We start from the raw sequence: 18,193 nt of genomic DNA, 5'->3' as shown, positions 1-18,193 counted from the left end.
TTAACATCCACCATGTCATTCTTTAAATTTTTATCCGCTACTATGCCCACTCCACTTCTATAACTTTTATCCCCCTATACCAAAGTTTAAAGTCATCTAACTCCTCAGCTTTTTTACCCTTCCATCTAGTCTCTTGACTACAGGCTATATTAATCCTTCTTCTCCTCCTAGCATCTATCAATTCTAGACTCTTACCTGTTAAAAGATCCAATGTTCCAAAATTACTGCCTTATTTAACCAGAGAATATCCGAACATATGGGATGCTGATGAGGCACAACTGTTTGCTATCAGCTGGGTTTCCAGATCTGGATCAGGGTCTAGATCTTCTAGATCTTCTGCATCTGTAATAGCATTTGAATATTCTTTTTGTCCCCCTATACACGCAAAGCTTGAAAATGGCGCTTTTCTGACATTGCTTTGGGTAGCTGCCTGAGTAAAAATCATTTTGAAACAGCGAACCTAGCTTGTTATTTTCCTATAGCCAAGGTTTTAAGTATCCTTCTGTATCCTCCGATACTAATCGATATGTATCTTATTTTTAAGGTACTGATACAATATGGTGTCGATACGATACCCTAAAAAAATTTGGTATTAGTACATGTAAGAAACCTCATCCTTTATATATAATCAATTGAATGCACTTGTCTTGTCGTACTTTGTTTTCTGTTTTATACGTGATATATTTTACATATTATTTATTTATAGTGTTTTATGCTTCAGAACTATTATTTTCATATGTTTCTTGACCATTTCCATATGTGTCTTTGTGTATCTTTCGTCTCTCAGATACAATATGATATGTTTCTTAAAATCACTCTTCCAATATGATACCCGACACCGATACTTTAAACCTTGCCTATAGCTAATTAATATAGAAGTTTCTTGCTGGAACTTGAGGTCACCGTGACATAATCACTTGCATGCATATCCTGTCTTGACCTCCATTCATTCTCTAAGCATTGTTAACTTTGCTATGTGTTTCATTTCGAACAGTATGAGCTCCTCGGTGAACATTTGATAAATGATGATTTATGCATGAGATTTGGAGATAGGAACTGTTTGTGTTTGGTGGTTGACATATCTGGTTTACTTAATTATGCTGCTGCAACAAAACTAGTTGTAGATTTCCAGTCATAAACCCCTCCTCATTTTGTTTGTGATTTTGAACCTTTTCCTCAGAAGGGAAGGAGCACATGTGGGTTTTTCCTACAAGAATTTAGCTATCATGCTTAACTCACACAGATAAAATTAAGATGATGCATAATTGGTTATGTTATTCTTGGCATAATGAATCACAAGATGTCACATGTTGTGAAGTTTATGGCATTTGTATATTGGATGATACAATTTCTGTCCTGCTGAGAATAAGTTTACATTTCAACGTTTGTTCATAACTTTGCTTCAACAAGTCAGATGCAACTGCACCAGGCATGCTATCTGGTTTCTTGCAATTTTTCAAGTTTTAACCAATATGGGGTGGATTTTTAGCACTCATGTTTATTTTTCTTTTCATTGTGGCTCCTCTCTAGGTCTTACTGCTAAAGTTATTGACCAAACAAAAACAATGTCTGATGTCTACGGTGCTTTCTTTGATTTTTCTTGCATGCTGAAGTCCAAGGTACAATGCTTCTGTATATTACTGTACTGGCTTTAGTAGCTACCATGGTAGCAAATGCTGCTTTTCAGTTGAAATTAGTTGACAAACCTTATTTCCCTCTCTGTTTCCTGGAGCCCTAAGTTAACCTAGGGGATGAGGCTTGCACACACCTGGTGGTCATGCAAAAGATAAGTATGGTCTATATTTGCTGAATTACTCTGCATGTAAAGCCCGCATCAATTCAAAAGTTTAGCTGACGTATAATGAGGGTCTCACCCGTCGGGCCTCTCCTCATTATTGATAACTTTATACACATACCCATGGTTATTGTACATGATCCTTTGCACAAAATCACCATTGACCACTCACATTGACTGACCGCTGCCAAAGAAAAACTAGGCTGACACTACCAAAAGGAGTAAAAAAGCAGGAAAAACAGGGACCAATTAACATGTATGCTTTTAAGGCATTTTGTAATTCTATGGGACCCCATATATACATCGTCTTACGGGACTTCGTGGGAGCATGAGCATCAACCCACTAACATCATAGCCATTGGATTACCAGCAAAAAATGCTCAGAACCACCAAGGCAACAGTAAGACTCTGTTTCCTTCAGATTTGGGATCTTACCTTTGAATCCATTGTAGCTTGTTTTACTGGAAATTTGTCACAAGCTTTAACTGCATCTTGGCCTCTCTTTGGAGCCTTTGTGAACAATTTGAATGGAAAACTGAATTATCATTGAACGGCAATCTGTTGCTGCTATTCATGAATTTTGCATTTTGGACAAATGATAGATTATGTTCTCTGTAATTGTATTACTGGATCAGTATCGGTTAGTTTCATTCTTCATTCCTGGATCCACTGCAACATGCATTTCAGTGAGTAGCCTTGTGAATCAATCACATAAAAGGCATAGAAATTGGGTTAAGGTATATATGTACCCTCAACTGACCAGTACTGAATCTTCATGGGTTCTAATTACTAAAACACCATCTAGATGCTCATTCCTTTACTGCAATCGTGAATGTCATAGTAGTCCCTGTCGCGCATGTTGTAGCCCATCTATGCTTTCCATCTCTTCAGTATTTGAGGTGCTTTAGAACTCTTGGTTGCTGTGGAGCAGAAGTTGACTGCGATGGTTTCATTTTCTCTTCAAACTTCCCAAACACAGTTATAAACCATCTTATGTAGAAAAAGGTATGAATGTTTTCAATTTTTGCCTAAAAAATTAACATGTGTTGGCTGTTGCAGGTGGATAATAATGATCCTAATGCCACCAAAACATTGAATCGGGTTGGAGCAATACAGAAGACATGCAAGGAATCTGGTTTGCTGAGCAGAAGGTTTGTCTGTTCTTGAAGAGGTCCTCCTTCAATATGAGGTACATTTATTTGTTTGACAGAGCTTTCTGGGCTATTTTCCAGGAGATCTTACATGGTGGACAGCCATCCAAGGTACAACTCTGCTCTGGTGGGTCCCATTGTTAGTTGAACTTTTTTTATGGCATTAAAGAAGGGTATACCAAACTGATGATACTGTTATTTCGATGCAGATCATGGCAATCTTCATTCTACTGGCAATCTTTCTCTCTTTTAGACTAGGGTAATTCTCTTGACAAACTCTTCTGTAATCTACTTTACTCAGCAATTGAATTTGCTCCAATTCATTTTGTAGGAGTGGTTTTCTATGGTGTTCCTGTCAACATTGTTGAGCAGGCCATACAACTACATCTTTATTGATCTGTGATTACTCAACGTGATGTTACTTTGTGCTCTGCATTGGGGGTGGGGGAGGAAGAACCAAGAAGAAGAGACGACGAGGGTTTTTTATTTTATTTTATTTTTGAGGTGCTTAAATAGGCTATACATGTACTTAATACCTTATGTGGTTTACCATGACAGTTTTCTTACAATTTTGGGAACTGTAGCACTTCTGGATAAACACAAATGTATCTATCTTACTCACCTTTTCTATTTGTATCCCCAACTGTCATTTACTCTCGCTCTCTATACGGGATAGTGAAATCAATACATATATGAGCAAAATAAAATATATAAAAAACACGATCAAAGTCCATTTTTATCTAAGGTTCATAGCCGTTTCACCAATATTGTATTGGTCGCGGTCAAGGATTTTAAACTCGGAATCAAGGGTTGAATCAGTCCCAATCTGATCCAGATCAAAATCAGATAAAATAGCCTAAAATCCTTAGAATCCACCCCTTATATCTGAAAACCCAACAATTTGATCTCAAAAACCCTAGAATTGGTCGCTCCAGAACATTTAGAATCAGTCCGATTCCAAGTTTTTGAAACAGTGATCGTATCTAATATCGGCCGATACGATTTGGATAACTAAAACCATGAATAAAAAAAAACCCCTCTTTAATTGACACCTGGATCCTTCTTTGTTCCAATAGACAACTCCTCTTTTGGAACCATTGGACGACTAAAACGACAACAAATGTCTGTCAAACAACGAGAGATATCATATCAAACCCTGCTAAAGTACTAACTCAGGCGATCCCCCAGTTTATGGTGTCGCTTTACATGGTCTCATCGCATTGTAACGGACGAGCGCTGTTGGTCCACGCTTTATTCTCCCGTAAGCCAACTGTACTACTTGACGAAACTGTCTTTTGTTACCCCGGCTTGTGCTTGCCGTGGACTCGCAACACTCTGGTTCCTCCATTCTATTCCCCCATTCTATGTGAAGCTTTGAACTCTCTTTCTTGAACACCACCAAAGCCATACGCTCCTCACATCTCGCAAACCAACTCGAATATTCTGCGATTTCCTCTCTTTGGACTACCCCATTCGTCGTCGTCGTCGTCGTCGTCGTCGTCGTCGTCTTTGTTCTCAGTCTCTTACGTCTATCATCTTCTACTAATGGACTTCAAAACCCTAGCTCTCCCCTACCACCTTCCGCCTACACGAATCACTCACGACAGACGATTCTTCTCATCTCCTTCATTCTTCAATCAGTTTGCTTCTTCTTCGTCTTCTTCTTTTTTTGCTCCTTCCATTGTCAATGTTTGTTTGAGAACGAGTCCTCGCCGCCACAGCTGCCGCTTCAGGACCGCTTGCTTTGGCCCTCCGGATCAAGTTGTGGGGAAGAAGCCTAATTGCGCGAGTAGCAATGACGGAGTCATTGTTTCGGTTGCTTCTGTTCTACCGGAAACCATGGACGATAATCAATCTGTAGCGGCAGAGGATTTTAGTGCAGGCAAGAGAATTTGGACACAGATGAAGGAGATAGCCATGTTTGCAGGCCCTGCAACAGGGCTCTGGATATGTGGACCCCTGATGAGTCTCATTGATACTGCAGTTATCGGCCTAGGCAGCTCTGTGGAGCTTGCTGCCTTAGGTACACTCTCAATACAAGTGCCTTCCCCCCCCCCCCCCCTCCCCCCTCCCCCCTCCCCAACCACATCTCCTTTTGTGTGTTTTCACCCGTTCCCTAATTTGTTGACAATCCCCTCCCCCCTCTTTAAATCAATTACTGAATTTGTCCCTTGTTCCCATAAACTGTTGTTATGGATGGGCAGGACCAGCAACCGTCGTTTGTGATTATCTCAGTTACGTGTTCATGTTCCTCTCCATAGCTACTTCCAATATGGTCGCCACCTCCCTCGCTAAAGAGGTTAGTTTACTTCTGTTGTCAGACGGTTATTTTACCATTGTTATTCTCACAATACTTGCTCGGCATCCAATTTGGTCTTGTTTGAACTAAGTTTTACTTTTAAAATTTATGTGAGTGACTACTCAATTAGGAGAGTGGAAAAAATAATAGCCGGCTTGTGGGTACAAAATGTTTCCTGAAGGATGACGGAAATATGCTTCTGATTGCCAAATGGAATTATGGAACAAGACAAGTTATGGGCTGGATTAAGTGATCAAAATTGAGATTGAAGTTCTGGAATCTAATCCTGTCTTCAAAGGTTGCAAGTTCTTGATGATTCATGAAGGCCAGAAGACTTGCCATCATAAACAAGCCCGGAATCAATGACACAGTTAAATCTGACCTAAAGTACAATGAAGTTTTAACTCCTGATATAATTATCCACTCAAAATAATTTTCTTGATCTTTTGTTGACATATTCATTAACAGCATAGACTCTGTTTCCTTGTTTCATTACAATGCTCTGTGTCTTGCAAAGACAGTCTCTGCATGCATGCATATCATAAAATGCAATATACAGCACATCATTTGAAATTTTACCTCCGAAGATAGTGCTGGAAGATATCAAGAATTATTAGACAATAAGAATGTTTATATTTTCTTCTAGTCATGTATTGTTGGTACCTGATCAAGCTTATGTTCCCTGTTCTTTTTTTTCCTTTATTTTTGCCTCTAATTTTATTGCATTTGAATTTTTTCAAATAGAGAAAGTTAGGAATCCAAAATATCTTATGGTGGTATGATAATTTACTATAGTGAATTTCTATTTTTCTTGCATATGTGATGGTCTGTTGCGTGACTATGGATAAATGATCTGTACAGGACAAAAATGAAGTACAACATCAAATATCCATCTTGCTTTTTGTTGGTTTAGCTTGTGGTGTGGGAATGCTTTTCTTCACAAAATTGTTAGGCGCAAGGATACTAACTGGTAAGTTTTTGATGTATCCTTTGTAATGTGATTTATTTTTAACTCTGAAATTCCAATTATGTCAACCTTTTTGCTTGTGTCATTCAAATTAGGAGGAAATTACAAAAGGTTCCTATCCTTGACTACTTGTATTTGTCTGTTCCTTTTCAGCTTTCACTGGGCTGCAGAATATACATATGGTACCTGCTGCAAACACATATGTTCAGGTGTGTCGTCCATCAAATCAGCCATTTTATTCTGTTGTTCTACATTCTCTTCAAGCATGCTTCGGAGTAATATGGGCTTCTTTTTAGTTTATTAGGTTAATAGCTTTGATTTTGCCAGGTTCAATTTCTTCATTGGTTTCTATTATTCCTCTGGTTCTATTGATTTAGAAGACTTCATGACCTTAAGGAAACCCATGTATGGTACCTAAGAAGCTTAATTTATTACATTGATAGAAAGGATTGCTATGTTGTCTATTTATTTCTGAATTATGATTCAAGCTTTGATTTAGGTTATATATATATATCGTTTTGTCTGGTTTTAAGTTCATCTGCAACACTATGGGCCATTGATGAGGTATGTAGTACCATCAGTTTGCGCTCCTTCCTCTGTCTTAGACCAAATTATATTTCTGTTGAAATTTAGTTATGGGTTTGTCTTTACAAACGAACAGTCTGGCAAATAGTTGATGATAATAGCAAATGTATGGTTCATGATTGTGTATATTTTACAAGCCTGAAAAGTAGCTTTGTTTGATATATATATATATGTGTGTGTGTGTGTGGTAAATATTCAAGTCTGATGCTTTGAGTATGAAAAATACTATCCTTACTTGGTCCCATATTTATAATAATTGGTTTATTATAACTAGGTTTCGTCTTTGTTTACCTGTGAATTCAGTTTGTGTTATTAGTAACAGTTCTAGTACCCCCCCCCCCCCCAAGAAAAAAAAAGAAGCCAATTTGCTCACCCTAAAACATTATCTTTTTTATTGGATGGGATGTGCGTGTGCTTCATTTGAACAATCATTTCCTAATTACTGGATTCTTATTTGCTTGATAGATTCGAGGCTTAGCCTGGCCAGCACTTCTTGTTGGATGGGTTGCTCAAAGTGCCAGGTATGGATATGGAAATTTTCTATTGTATAATATTTTTACAAATATTCAGATTTTGATTTTCATATTATTGTTTCTTTATCTTCATAGCTAATGACTATTTTGATGTCTACCATATGATTTTGTTTTAGGTCCATCCATTATGTATAGGTTGTTCATTCTATTGTTTTTGTTTTTGTGCAAGGTTCCAGGTTTCGGTTTTGCGCCTGGTTTCGACCAGGTTCGAAACTGAAATGTTCAGTTTTGATTGAAACTGAAATTTCGGTCGAAACCTGTACATTTTTTTCTGCAAATTTCGATTGTTGGTTTCGAGGTCTAAATGGCCAAATTAGGTCCTGAAACTTTTAGAACACCCTATTTTAGGCCCTCTAAACATAGTGGAACCCTTGGATTTAAAAAAAATCATGCCCAAAATGGTAGTTTGACTTCGGACCCTAGGTTGGTAGTGTACACTGTAGACATTCTCTATATACCCTATTCCACACAATGTGTAGTACTAGAACACATAATTCAAGTAAAACAACTTAAATATGTATTGGGAAAGAATAGACATCAAATTATAAACCATTTCATAAATCATGCACCATACATGGTTTGTTACAAAAAGTCACATATATCAGAGTCAACTATAGTAGAATACAAGCAACGAGTCACCCCTATGCACATCCTAGAGTCCTAGACTCCTAGTACCAAAACGTGCTTTGGACTGGATCAAAACTGCTAGAATATTGCTACTGTTGTTGCTGAATCAAGTTATTCTCCAACTGTATCACAAAAGCTGGCCATGTCATAGTATGGTAGAAGAAACGCTCGAAGTCCTCTACAACAGCCCTATAAATGGAATCATCAACATATTGGAGGTACCATAACTTAGGGTATAGATCTCTGAACTGTGAGGAACTCGATTGAGAACCACTGCTATTGAATGGTGCTTGTGGAGTCGTCACCAGCATGTATGGTGGTTGTGGAACTGACACCAACATGTACGATTGGGAAGCCGGGAACGAGAAGACGTTGTCCACAAAATCTGACCTAATGTGACTAACCCTTATATTCAGTGGCAGAGGGTAATGATGATGAAGAGCTAAACTGCCCAAACCAACCATACCCAGTATAGTCAGAACCGGTGCTCCCCGTGCCATATGAGGGTGCTCGTTGTTGTGTACAGTGTTGGTGTTGGTAGCAGGAGAAGTATACTATACAAATTTCCCCAACAACGACTTGTCAATGCTTGTGAATATGTAAATGGAATGTAAATTAACCTAAGTACCTTGAACCATAGTTCAAAATCTCGCAAAATCTCGATCGAGATTTCGGAAATTTCGGATATTTCGAGCTGCCCGAAACGAAATGCTACTTCGAATCGAAAAAATACAATATCTCAAGCGAAATTCTCGAAATTTTGTGATATCTCGATATTTTTCCAAAATCTCGCGAGATTTCGAATTTTTCATCAAACCCCTTTATATAAAGATCACATTTCGTCAGTCTCGGTCGAAACGAGACTTCAAAACAGCTCTGGTTTTTTGGTTTTTGCTCATTTCTTCTCCATTCTTCCACTTCCCATTTGAATCATTGCCGCATCTATGCCGGAACCACTTGGAGAACACAAGATTCAAACTTCTTAGCACATCTGTGAAGCCTTTCCACTATTCCAGGTAAAACCATATTCTCAAAATTGGTTTTTTTTAGGGAAATGCATGATCAATATGATTGTTTGTGATGAAATAAATATATGTTAGACATCGGAAGCCGATCTACAACTTCACGGTGTCGAGAACACCATTTTGGGTGACTATTTTTCCAAAACACCATTTTGGGTGACTATTTTTGCAATTTGAACATTTAAATGTGTTTATATAGCCTAAAATAGGGTTTCCATGAAGTTTCAAGCCTTAACTTGGCCTAAACCCCACCGAAATGACCTACCGAAACATACCAGAAAAATACAATATTTCGACAAAAATATCCGAAATTTCGAATATTTCGGATATTTCGGTCAGCCCGAAATACCGAAACGAAACGAGTTCTCGAACAATGCCTTGAACTAAACTTATAAAACTCACCAGCTCTATGCAGTGGATGCATCACGTGCCTCATCCATTTGTCCTCAACAATCTTCAGGTATGCCCTCTCACCATGATGTACCGCTGCTCGCACACGTTCCTTCATCATCTTCATGATCATATACATGTGTGGCAAGGTAGGCTTCTTCTCAGAGTCTACCATCCTCAATACCTTTACCATTGGTTCCAATCTAAGAATGACCTTCTTCAGGTCATGCCAGAACTGGTCACTAGAGATGGTCGCTTGTGTTGCCCTACCTTGTGGTGAACCCAACTCCCTTCGACCAAACTATTCCTCTTAAGTGAACATGGATCTCAGACCAACCATCTTCACCTCAAAAGTCTTTGATGCAATGTAGTTGGTGGCAAATCGAATAATGCCAGGCCTCACCAAATCTCCACCATGCTTCTCCCTCAGCATCTGTAAAGCGTATCCATGGCTATAGACAAATGTGGTCACTTGTCTTGTCCGCTGGACTGCACTCACTACCATGGATTTCTTCCTCATATCCTTAAGCATCAGGTTAATGCAATCGGCTGCACATGGTGCCCAAAAGAGGTGGTATCTGCTGTTTTGCATCAATCTCTCACCTGCCTTCTTAAAGTTGCTCTTGTTGTCCGTCACCACTTAGACAATATTCTGCACCCCTACCTCTCGTACAACATCTTTCAGCAACTTAATAATATACTTTGCATCCTTTTTCTCCTTGGATGCATCCCAAGACTTTGGAAAGATTGTCTTACCACCACCAGAAATCATGAAGTTGATGATGGACTGTCTAGTAGGTCCAGTCCAACCATCACACATCATAATCACTCTGTAGTTCTCCTGTGTCCCCTTCGATGTATCAATGTACTCTTCCAACTCCTTTTGATAGGGCAAATAGACATTCATCAATTCATATGGAGTGTGCCCCTTCACTTCTGGGCCAGCCTTACTTGCAGTGTCAAACATAGCCTGGTAGTATGGTCCCTAAGCAACATTAGCAGGGATGCTATTAAAGTAGAAGAACTTCGCAACGGCATCACCAAGTTTCCCTTTCCAATCACCACAGACTTGCTTAAGCCTTCTTTGTCTGGTATCCCAAGTCATGTATAGCAGAGGATCCTGGTGAAGCACCTCAATAGGAGTATAGGACAAGCAACCAAATAGTTTCTCACTGTTTTCCTGTGTTTTCCTTCAATCATTATTCAATTTCTCTGTCTAAAAAACCAAGCACACAGCAAAAAAATAATTCTCCAAACCACAACATCCCTTGGAATGAGTCAATGAAAAACCTTTGACTAATATGCTCCCTCGGGTGGGAGGATCCAGTAAAAGGGCCCAAGTAATAGAGCCATACGTAAAATTCTCTTGTACATTTCTGGGATTTAAACTCACTCCGAATGCAAAATGACAGTGGATGGGAATGAACATAAAGTCAATAATTTACAAGATTGCTTCAGCCTTAAGGCCAGACTTCCTTGCATCCTCCTGTAACGGCTCAACATCCCTGAAATTGGAAGATGGTGTAGCTCAAGAAACTGTTTATCCTATATGATTTACTAGCTGTTTCCCTTGGTGGCTATTATATCTCCTACCTGTCTGGATTCTTTTTCTTTGTTGTTGTTTGGATTTGTAATTTAAACTCAAAGCAGTGATTGTTCTGCAGTTGCAGCATTCATCATTTCTATTATTTTTCAAATTTGCATTTACTGTTTTTATTTTTTATTATGCTAATTTTTTTTTCAACATTTTATGAGCTGGAGTAGCAGGTAGTTCTTTAGCAAGAGTCCAAGTGTTCACTAATGTTACTTAGTGGGGAAAAATCAATTTGGTCTTGGCAGTCGTTGGTCATTTTTCTATTACATGTCATTATCCCCATTAATTTGATCCTCTGATGTTTTCAAGGAACATATTCTTGTTAGTGAGTCCCATGTCTTGAATTTAAATGAAATTTCAAGCACTACTTCATATACTTATTGATTTATGTTGTCATGTGTTTCTCACATTACCCAGTCTAGGAATGAAAGATTCTTGGGGACCTTTGAAGGCTTTGGCAGTTGCTAGTGCTGTAAATGGCATTGGTGATATCGTCTTATGCTGTTTCTTAGGATATGGTATTGCTGGTGCAGCTTGGGCTACAATGGTTTCACAGGTATGTTAATTGTGGTTCCAATTTACCGTGCTGTATATGCGCTGATTAAGTCCCCTAATTCCTTTTGTTTAGTTTTGTGACTTACAAGTATACTTTCCAGGTCATTGCGGCTTTGATGATGCTTGGATCTCTGAACCAGAAGGGCTTTAATGCTTTCTCCTTATCTATTCCATCACTCAAGGAACTAGTGCAAATACTGGAGCTTGCTGCTCCAGTGTTCATAACATTGACATCTAAGGTGTACATTAGACTTGATTAACTATTTTCCTCACTGGTAGTTATTTCAGTAAAGCTGATGCATTATTTGGATGTTCAGGTGGCCTTTTATTCTCTTCTGACATATTTTGCTACTTCTATGGGCACGATTACTATTGCAGCCCATCAGGTTAGCCTCCCCCCCCCCCCCTTCCCTCCCCAAAAAAAAAAAGGCCGGCACTGTTATCTGCCAAATATTTTGATACTCTTTCTGAGACATGAGGAACCATTGAGCAATTAACTTCGTTCTTGATGAATCTACTATGTCACCGTAGGTTATGATTCAGGTTTTTTGCATGTGTACTGTATGGGGGGAGCCTCTTTCTCAAACCGCACAGACATTTATGCCTGAGTTGATTTATGGAGTTAATCGAAGTTTGGAAAAGGTTTGTGATAATCATCAATTAATAATCCTATTGATTTTTTTGTAGCCTTGACTTTGTGTAGAATGATTTAGATAATTATCTGCATACCTTGCATGTGTTTGTGTTTGTGTTTTTGTGCATGCACGTTCCTGTGTGCACATTGTGTATAGTATTTCTTTTTATTAGTAAAGTTTCAGTTATACTTCTTTCTTTCCAAAAGGAAAAACAAAGAAATTATAGTTTACTTGTTTGACATTGTGCAATATAATTATTTCAATATTTCGTCTTAGTTTTTCAAACAGATTATGATTTTGTGTTCCTTCTTTCAAGAAAAGTAGGTGTAGTTGTTTTCCTATTACAGGCTTTACTTTGTCTGTTTGTCCTGAATGTACTGAATGGATTATGCATCATGCAGGCGAGGATGCTACTGAAATCACTTGTGATCATTGGAGCCTTAACTGGATTTATGTTAGGAACTGTTGGGACATCTGTCCCTTGGTTTTTCCCTAGCCTTTTCACAACTGATCATGAGGTCATTGGAGAGGTTAGCTTTTTTTCCAATATTTGGGATTTTGTTGTCTTGAATATTGAATAGAACCATTTTCAGTTCCTTTTTGTTATTTTGGTAGTTATCTAGATCTCATTAATTTGGAAGGGACAATATCGGTCTGCTCTCTGCCTCTCTGGTTGGCTCTTTTTGGGTTTTGTGAGAAGAATTGAGCAATTCAAAATTTTTACCTAATGCACTGTTCTCTGCTAAGTATCTTCCTGTAAAATGATATTAACTTACTTTATTTGAGTTATAACTGATTTCTCTAATCATGTTATGCAATATGCATAATGGTTCTCTGAAAGATGTGAATTATTATGAACCTTTTAACAACAATTTAATCTTTAGCTGCTGTCAGATGCACTTGATATCACCCTTTTTAGCTTGCCTAGGTTGGTGCAAATGCCGTTTGGTAAACTTTCCTCCATATATTAAAATTAAACTGGAGTTGTTAAATTCTGGGTTACAAAGGGAGCTACTAATAGGTTTAAGGTTTCCTACATGGTCTGCTTAGAAAGCTTTACTGTATCTGCTCTAAATATCGGTCATGTGGCAGATCAGATCAATCCCAAATTCTTCGGACAGAGAGATCCATGTCAAGTTTCAGCCTTACCAGATTTTTCCACATGGCAAAATAAAGCTTTGTATTGTAGGCATACAGACATACATGGGGATGCATGCCAGTACACAGGAGGGTATTTGATTGAATTAGACTTTGTAATTACATGTGGCTAATCTGGTTCGTGCCCTCTCTATCCGACAGTCAAAAATTGCCACATCATCTGTCCTTGTGGCTCAAAATGGTGGACAGTTTAGGAAACCCTTGTAAACTGGGCCGTGTAAAGGAAATATTCCCTTAATGGAATATGGATGGAATTTGTTAATGGGTGTATAATAATATGAACATTTTTTGTGGATATATTTTCATTCTCCTTTTCGTTTCTTTGCTAGATGCACAAAGTGTTGCTTCCATACTTCATTGCATTAATGGTGACACCTGCTACACATAGCCTTGAAGGGACATTGTTGGTATGTATGTGTGTGTGCATCTTATACCTTGTATCCACCCTAATATTTTTCAAATGATACATTCATGCAGAATTGGGAAAGATATAATTCTATTCTCAATAATATTTTTGGTTCTTTTTTGCGCAGGCTGGCAGGGATCTTAGGTTTCTAAGTTTCTCAATGAGTGGGTGTTTTTCTTTGGGTGGCCTTATGTTACTGGTATAAGATTTATTTTTGCCTTTCCCCGATACTTGAAAAGTGTGATTTTTCATGATGTAAGCATCGCTTATCTATGCCCCTTTACTTGTGGAATGATAATAATCATAGTTGTCAAGGCATCGCCTAGGCATCCAGGCGCCTTGGTCATCTAGGCGGGCATCTGGGTGCCTTGGTCGTCTAGACGGGCGTCCGGTCGCCTTGCTTCCAAGCCCCCGCGAATGCCTTGGGTTGCCTAGAGTCTGTGACAATTATGGTAATAACCATGTACGTACTTCAAGCCTACCACAATTGAACTTCTATATGTTATAGTGCTAAACCATTACCTTTCTTTGTTTTTATTTATAAACCATTTTCTTTTTAATGAGGATGTGGATGAGACACAACTAGGGATTAATGCCAAAGTGGAACTATGGAGATCAACATTGGAATCAAAAGGTCTGAAGATAAGTAGAACTAAGACCGAATATATGATGTGTAACTTTAGCCATTCTGGATGGATAATGGCAGTGATTATTGGTGAGACGGAGATCCCTCAAAATGATTACTTTAGATATCTGGGATCAATCGTAAATAAGGAGGGCGACATAGAAGACGACATTGCCCAAAGGATTAAAATTGGGTGGATGAAGTAGAGAAGTGTATCTGGGATACTGTGTGATCGGTGTATCCCTTTAAAGCTTAAAGGAAAATTTTATAGGACTATCATTAGACCAGCTATGATGTACGGTGTGGAATGTTGGGCTGTGAAGAAGTGTCATATAAATAAACTTGATGTAGCAAAGATGAGGATGTTGAGATGGATGCGCGGGAAAACTAGGAAGGATAAAGTAAGGAATGACCATATTAGAGCTGGATTGGGAATAGCTCCGACTCATGATAAGCTTAGAGAGAGTCGTTTGAGGTGGCATGGTCATGTTCAATGGAGGCCTTTGGAAGCCCCAGTTCGAAGGAGCGACCTGATTCAGATTGTGGGAACCAAGAGAGCTAGAGGCAGGCCTAACATAACCATAGGAAAAGTGGTGAAGAAAGATATGCTTAACTTAGGCCTTGCTCCATGTATGAATTCAAATAGAGCTGTTTGGAGAATGAAGATCCATGTGGTCGACCCCATTTAGTTGGGCTTTGTTTGTTGTGACGCTGTTGTTGTGATACATTCCATTCTTGAGGTCTGGGGATCATTGTTGAGCAGTTTAGATGTGGTTTGTAGCTAAGTTGGGTCAATGCCCTAGCGTTTGTGTCATTGTTGTGTGCTCCTTCCCTTTTATATTATTAATATTTTGTTTCTTCTGGGATCCATGTAGCCGACCCCATTTATTTGGGATAAGGCTGAGTTGTTGTTGTTTTTTTTTTTTTTATGAGGATAGTTACCCACACTTCTACTCATTATAGAAAGTAACTTGCTCCGTCCCTCCTAATATGAACAATTAAATTTGTTACCTACCTGTAACAGGCCCAGGATTTGAAGCCCCTATGAGATTTGGGGTTGCAAATGGTAGGAGAGGGTACAAGTTCTTGAACGAATTAAAAAAAATTTAAATATATTGTGTATATTACTGAGAGTAGAGTCGAAAGGGAACTAAAGGATTTTATGGCAAGTATAACCAAGAGGGAGAAAAGACGAAAGCACATTCAAATGTAGACCAAAATAAATGATGAGAGGGTAAGATAGCGGGCCTTGGTGCAACGGTAAGGTTGCTCCAATGTGACCAAGTGGTCATGAATTCGAGTCTGGAAACAGCCTCTCTGCGAAAGCAGGGGTAAGGCTGCATACATTATTACCCTCCCCAGACCCCGCAGTGGTGGGAGCCTCGTGCACTAGGTACGCCCTTTTTTTTTTTTAGGTAAGATAAAGGGACCAATCAACAGAAATGGTTTTCTATCAAGAAGTAAAGTGTTATTGGATTATCCTACTTAGTATAGGGGTTGATTTCATAAGAGAAAACAATTCTTGATTCAATAAAGTAAGTAGAATTATTTAATTTCTTGTTACTTTTCTTTTTTTGGTGAAAAAATTTCTTGTGACTATCGTTTCACTTTTGTGGCACTACATTGCTTGTTAGGACCTAAAACTATTGTACCATAAAAAATAGGACCTAAAACTTGACTGGTCATTTGGTGGGGTCCTCTATAACATGTGTTGGAGATTTTTTCAACATAATGGCATTGGGAATAGTCCCTCATTAGAAATGTAATGATGTTCCATTGGGTATATTTAATAAAGTATTATTTATCATTTAAATTAATAAATGGAGATTGCTAAGGTAGATGTGCGAGGGCTTTAGTCCGAGTGCGCACGTGCGGCTTAGGCTGTAGAGGTGTTAGTGGCGCACGCACTTAGCACTTTGCACTCTTGCATCGCTTCGAGCGAGATCTGATCTGGACCGTTCTTTTTTATCTAATGGACCAATTTGAATCTAGATAAGATTATTGTATACAGTTGATTGACAGTTTATTACTGTTATGTTTTTAGGCAGTTTAGATCGTAACTGTACGATCTAACGGTCCAGATTCAAATATGAAGGGATCCATCTATTGGGAACAAGTGCCAAGTGGATTATTAATACCCAAGTTATTTCAAACTTGAACATATCCAAAAACGTTCTTTTCCTCCCTCATTCTTAAAGGTGATCTTGCAGGAAATCTGTTTTACTGTAGGAAACAGATTTTTTACTACTACCTTTTCTGTTTTCTCAGAAGACTTTCAGGCATCAATCTTGGCTCCGTTTATGCAATACGGAGCCAAGGTAATCAACAAGTTTGGGGCTTCATTGTATCCTGGGAGACAATTCGTCAGCAACCTATTTGCATTTGATAGTAGGGACGAATTTCGTCTTAAGGAAAGCGACTCTATAACGCGCCTTGATGGTTCAAGCCTACTTCTGTTCTAACAACATGGACCGACCCATGCCTAGTGCAGGGCTAAAGGTGATGAATAAGAATTATTGTCAGTGGTGGTGACATTTGGACGGAGCCTTTTTTGTATTTTAAAAATATATTATAGAACTGTCTTCTCCATTTCTCTTTTAATGAGTGTCAGAGGAAGCTCTCCCAATGTTTTGGCACTAAACTTTTGTTCTAAATTCATCAGCAAAAAGAAAAATTGGTGCTTCATCAATTTTGATTGAATGTCTGAGCTTGTATTAATTTTTATCTACTTTCGCCTCTTATCAGCTTGTGAGCAGTAGAGGATGTGGTCTGCCAGGCTGCTGGTGGGGACTTGCAGGGTTTCAATGGGTAAAATTCTCATCCCAGTGTCTTAAGATGTGAACGTATTCTATTTCTTTTCACTAATTGAGCAAACATCTTTCTTCAGACTCGTTTTTGCCTTGCTCTGCGACGACTGACTTCACCCCATGGCGTACTATACTTGGAAGAATTCAACCAACATAAGCTGCAAAAGTTGAAAGCTGCATAGGGATCCCTTTCTATCTATTTGAAGATTGATAATTTTACTCCCTTGCACAATAAGAAGTACGGGTAGCGGAAGTGACATCCTTGCTTTTGGACCAAGGATTGGACATAACTGGAGCACCCCAAGCCACTGTTCAAGCTGCAAAAAGGTTAGTGATGGTCATTAATATTGGCATTGTTGTTCTTGGAAGTGTATAAATTGTCTTATGCTCTCTGATATAAGAAATATTTGTTCCATTGTTTATTGTTTACTGCCAATCCATGTAATTAGAAGAAAATTCTGCATTATTTGTCAAATAAGAAAAATGATGGTTTTGAGCGTACTGTTCTGCTGTAGAAATATTGTTTCTCAACTGGTAAACTATCACCATTTGTTGTAGTGACTCCTGTTATTGTTGCAGTAACAGTGTAGATGTATATTATCAAAAAAAAAAAGTGTAGATGTATCTTCCATCAAAATCCTATTGTGAACTATAGAATTATGTTGCAAAATTGTGGAACCCCTTGAATTCCACAAAATATTACCAGATATGAAGTGTGGTCGTTGAGCTATATTATAAAGTAATAGGAGAATTGACCAAGTGCCTCTTCATTTTAATGTATCAATGGCCCTGGTTGGTAAACTAATGCTGGGAAGCTGGGTCACGGCCGCGCATCTCAATCACTGGCCTCTATGGTAGAATCAGTTGGGGAGGCCTGATAGGCGGTGGTTTACCCTGTGGCGGATGCCAGCAGTTCAAATCTGCTTATCTCAGATAAACCATTGGTCCGTCAGGGCAGTTCCCTAATGCTTCATAAAAATGACCATGAGGTTAGATTTTTCACATCTCTTCAGCCGTGGCAATACAGAAATAGTGATATTAGCA

General features: G+C 38.6%; 2 protein-coding genes and 1 long non-coding RNA gene across 3 annotated transcripts in view; 2 read left to right on the top strand and 1 right to left on the bottom strand.

The window, feature by feature from the left end:
• LOC122658164 (squalene synthase 1-like) overlaps window positions 1–3,349 on the top strand; it is a 42,067-nt gene extending 38,718 nt beyond the window's left edge. The window contains exons 11-15 of the mRNA XM_043853071.1: window positions 1,490–1,619; window positions 2,855–2,946; window positions 3,028–3,073; window positions 3,156–3,205; window positions 3,319–3,349. Of these exons, the coding sequence (XP_043709006.1) occupies window positions 1,490–1,619; window positions 2,855–2,946; window positions 3,028–3,073; window positions 3,156–3,205; window positions 3,319–3,349 (349 nt within the window). The remainder of the gene's footprint in view (window positions 1–1,489; window positions 1,620–2,854; window positions 2,947–3,027; window positions 3,074–3,155; window positions 3,206–3,318) is intronic.
• Window positions 3,350–4,394: 1,045 nt separating this feature from the next.
• On the top strand, window positions 4,395–17,646 carry LOC122658858 (protein DETOXIFICATION 46, chloroplastic-like). The gene is made up of 15 exons (XM_043853996.1): window positions 4,395–4,409; window positions 4,463–4,969; window positions 5,151–5,245; window positions 6,107–6,215; window positions 6,366–6,421; window positions 7,263–7,318; window positions 11,381–11,519; window positions 11,620–11,757; window positions 11,836–11,904; window positions 12,050–12,160; window positions 12,555–12,683; window positions 13,641–13,718; window positions 13,845–13,916; window positions 17,088–17,150; window positions 17,230–17,646. Exons 2-15 carry the CDS (start codon window positions 4,492–4,494, stop codon window positions 17,329–17,331), a joined length of 1,695 nt encoding a protein of 564 aa, XP_043709931.1. The 5' UTR covers window positions 4,395–4,409; window positions 4,463–4,491; the 3' UTR covers window positions 17,332–17,646.
• LOC122658863 lies at window positions 15,927–16,049 on the bottom strand. Its single transcript, XR_006332502.1, has 2 exons — window positions 16,010–16,049; window positions 15,927–15,979 (listed from the first exon to the last, which is right to left on the bottom strand). It is a non-coding gene; the product is annotated as an uncharacterized LOC122658863 (long non-coding RNA).
• Window positions 17,647–18,193: the final 547 nt, after the last annotated feature.

The sequence above is a fragment of the Telopea speciosissima genome, chromosome 4 (genome assembly GCF_018873765.1).
Source record: "Telopea speciosissima isolate NSW1024214 ecotype Mountain lineage chromosome 4, Tspe_v1, whole genome shotgun sequence".
Taxonomy (NCBI): Eukaryota; Viridiplantae; Streptophyta; class Magnoliopsida; order Proteales; family Proteaceae; genus Telopea; species Telopea speciosissima.
This window is presented reverse-complemented; position numbering and strand designations above follow the sequence as displayed.

Bases quoted from the DNA above. Each gene is read 5' to 3' on its own strand.
- LOC122658858 (XM_043853996.1), top strand. From the start codon at position 4,492: ATGGACTTCAAAACCCTAGCTCTCCCCTACCACCTTCCGCCTACACGA. The intron at 4,970-5,150 runs GTACACTCTCAA...ATGGATGGGCAG, and splicing joins TGTGGAGCTTGCTGCCTTAG to GACCAGCAACCGTCGTTTGT. The intron at 12,684-13,640 runs GTTAGCTTTTTT...TTTCTTTGCTAG, and splicing joins ATCATGAGGTCATTGGAGAG to ATGCACAAAGTGTTGCTTCC.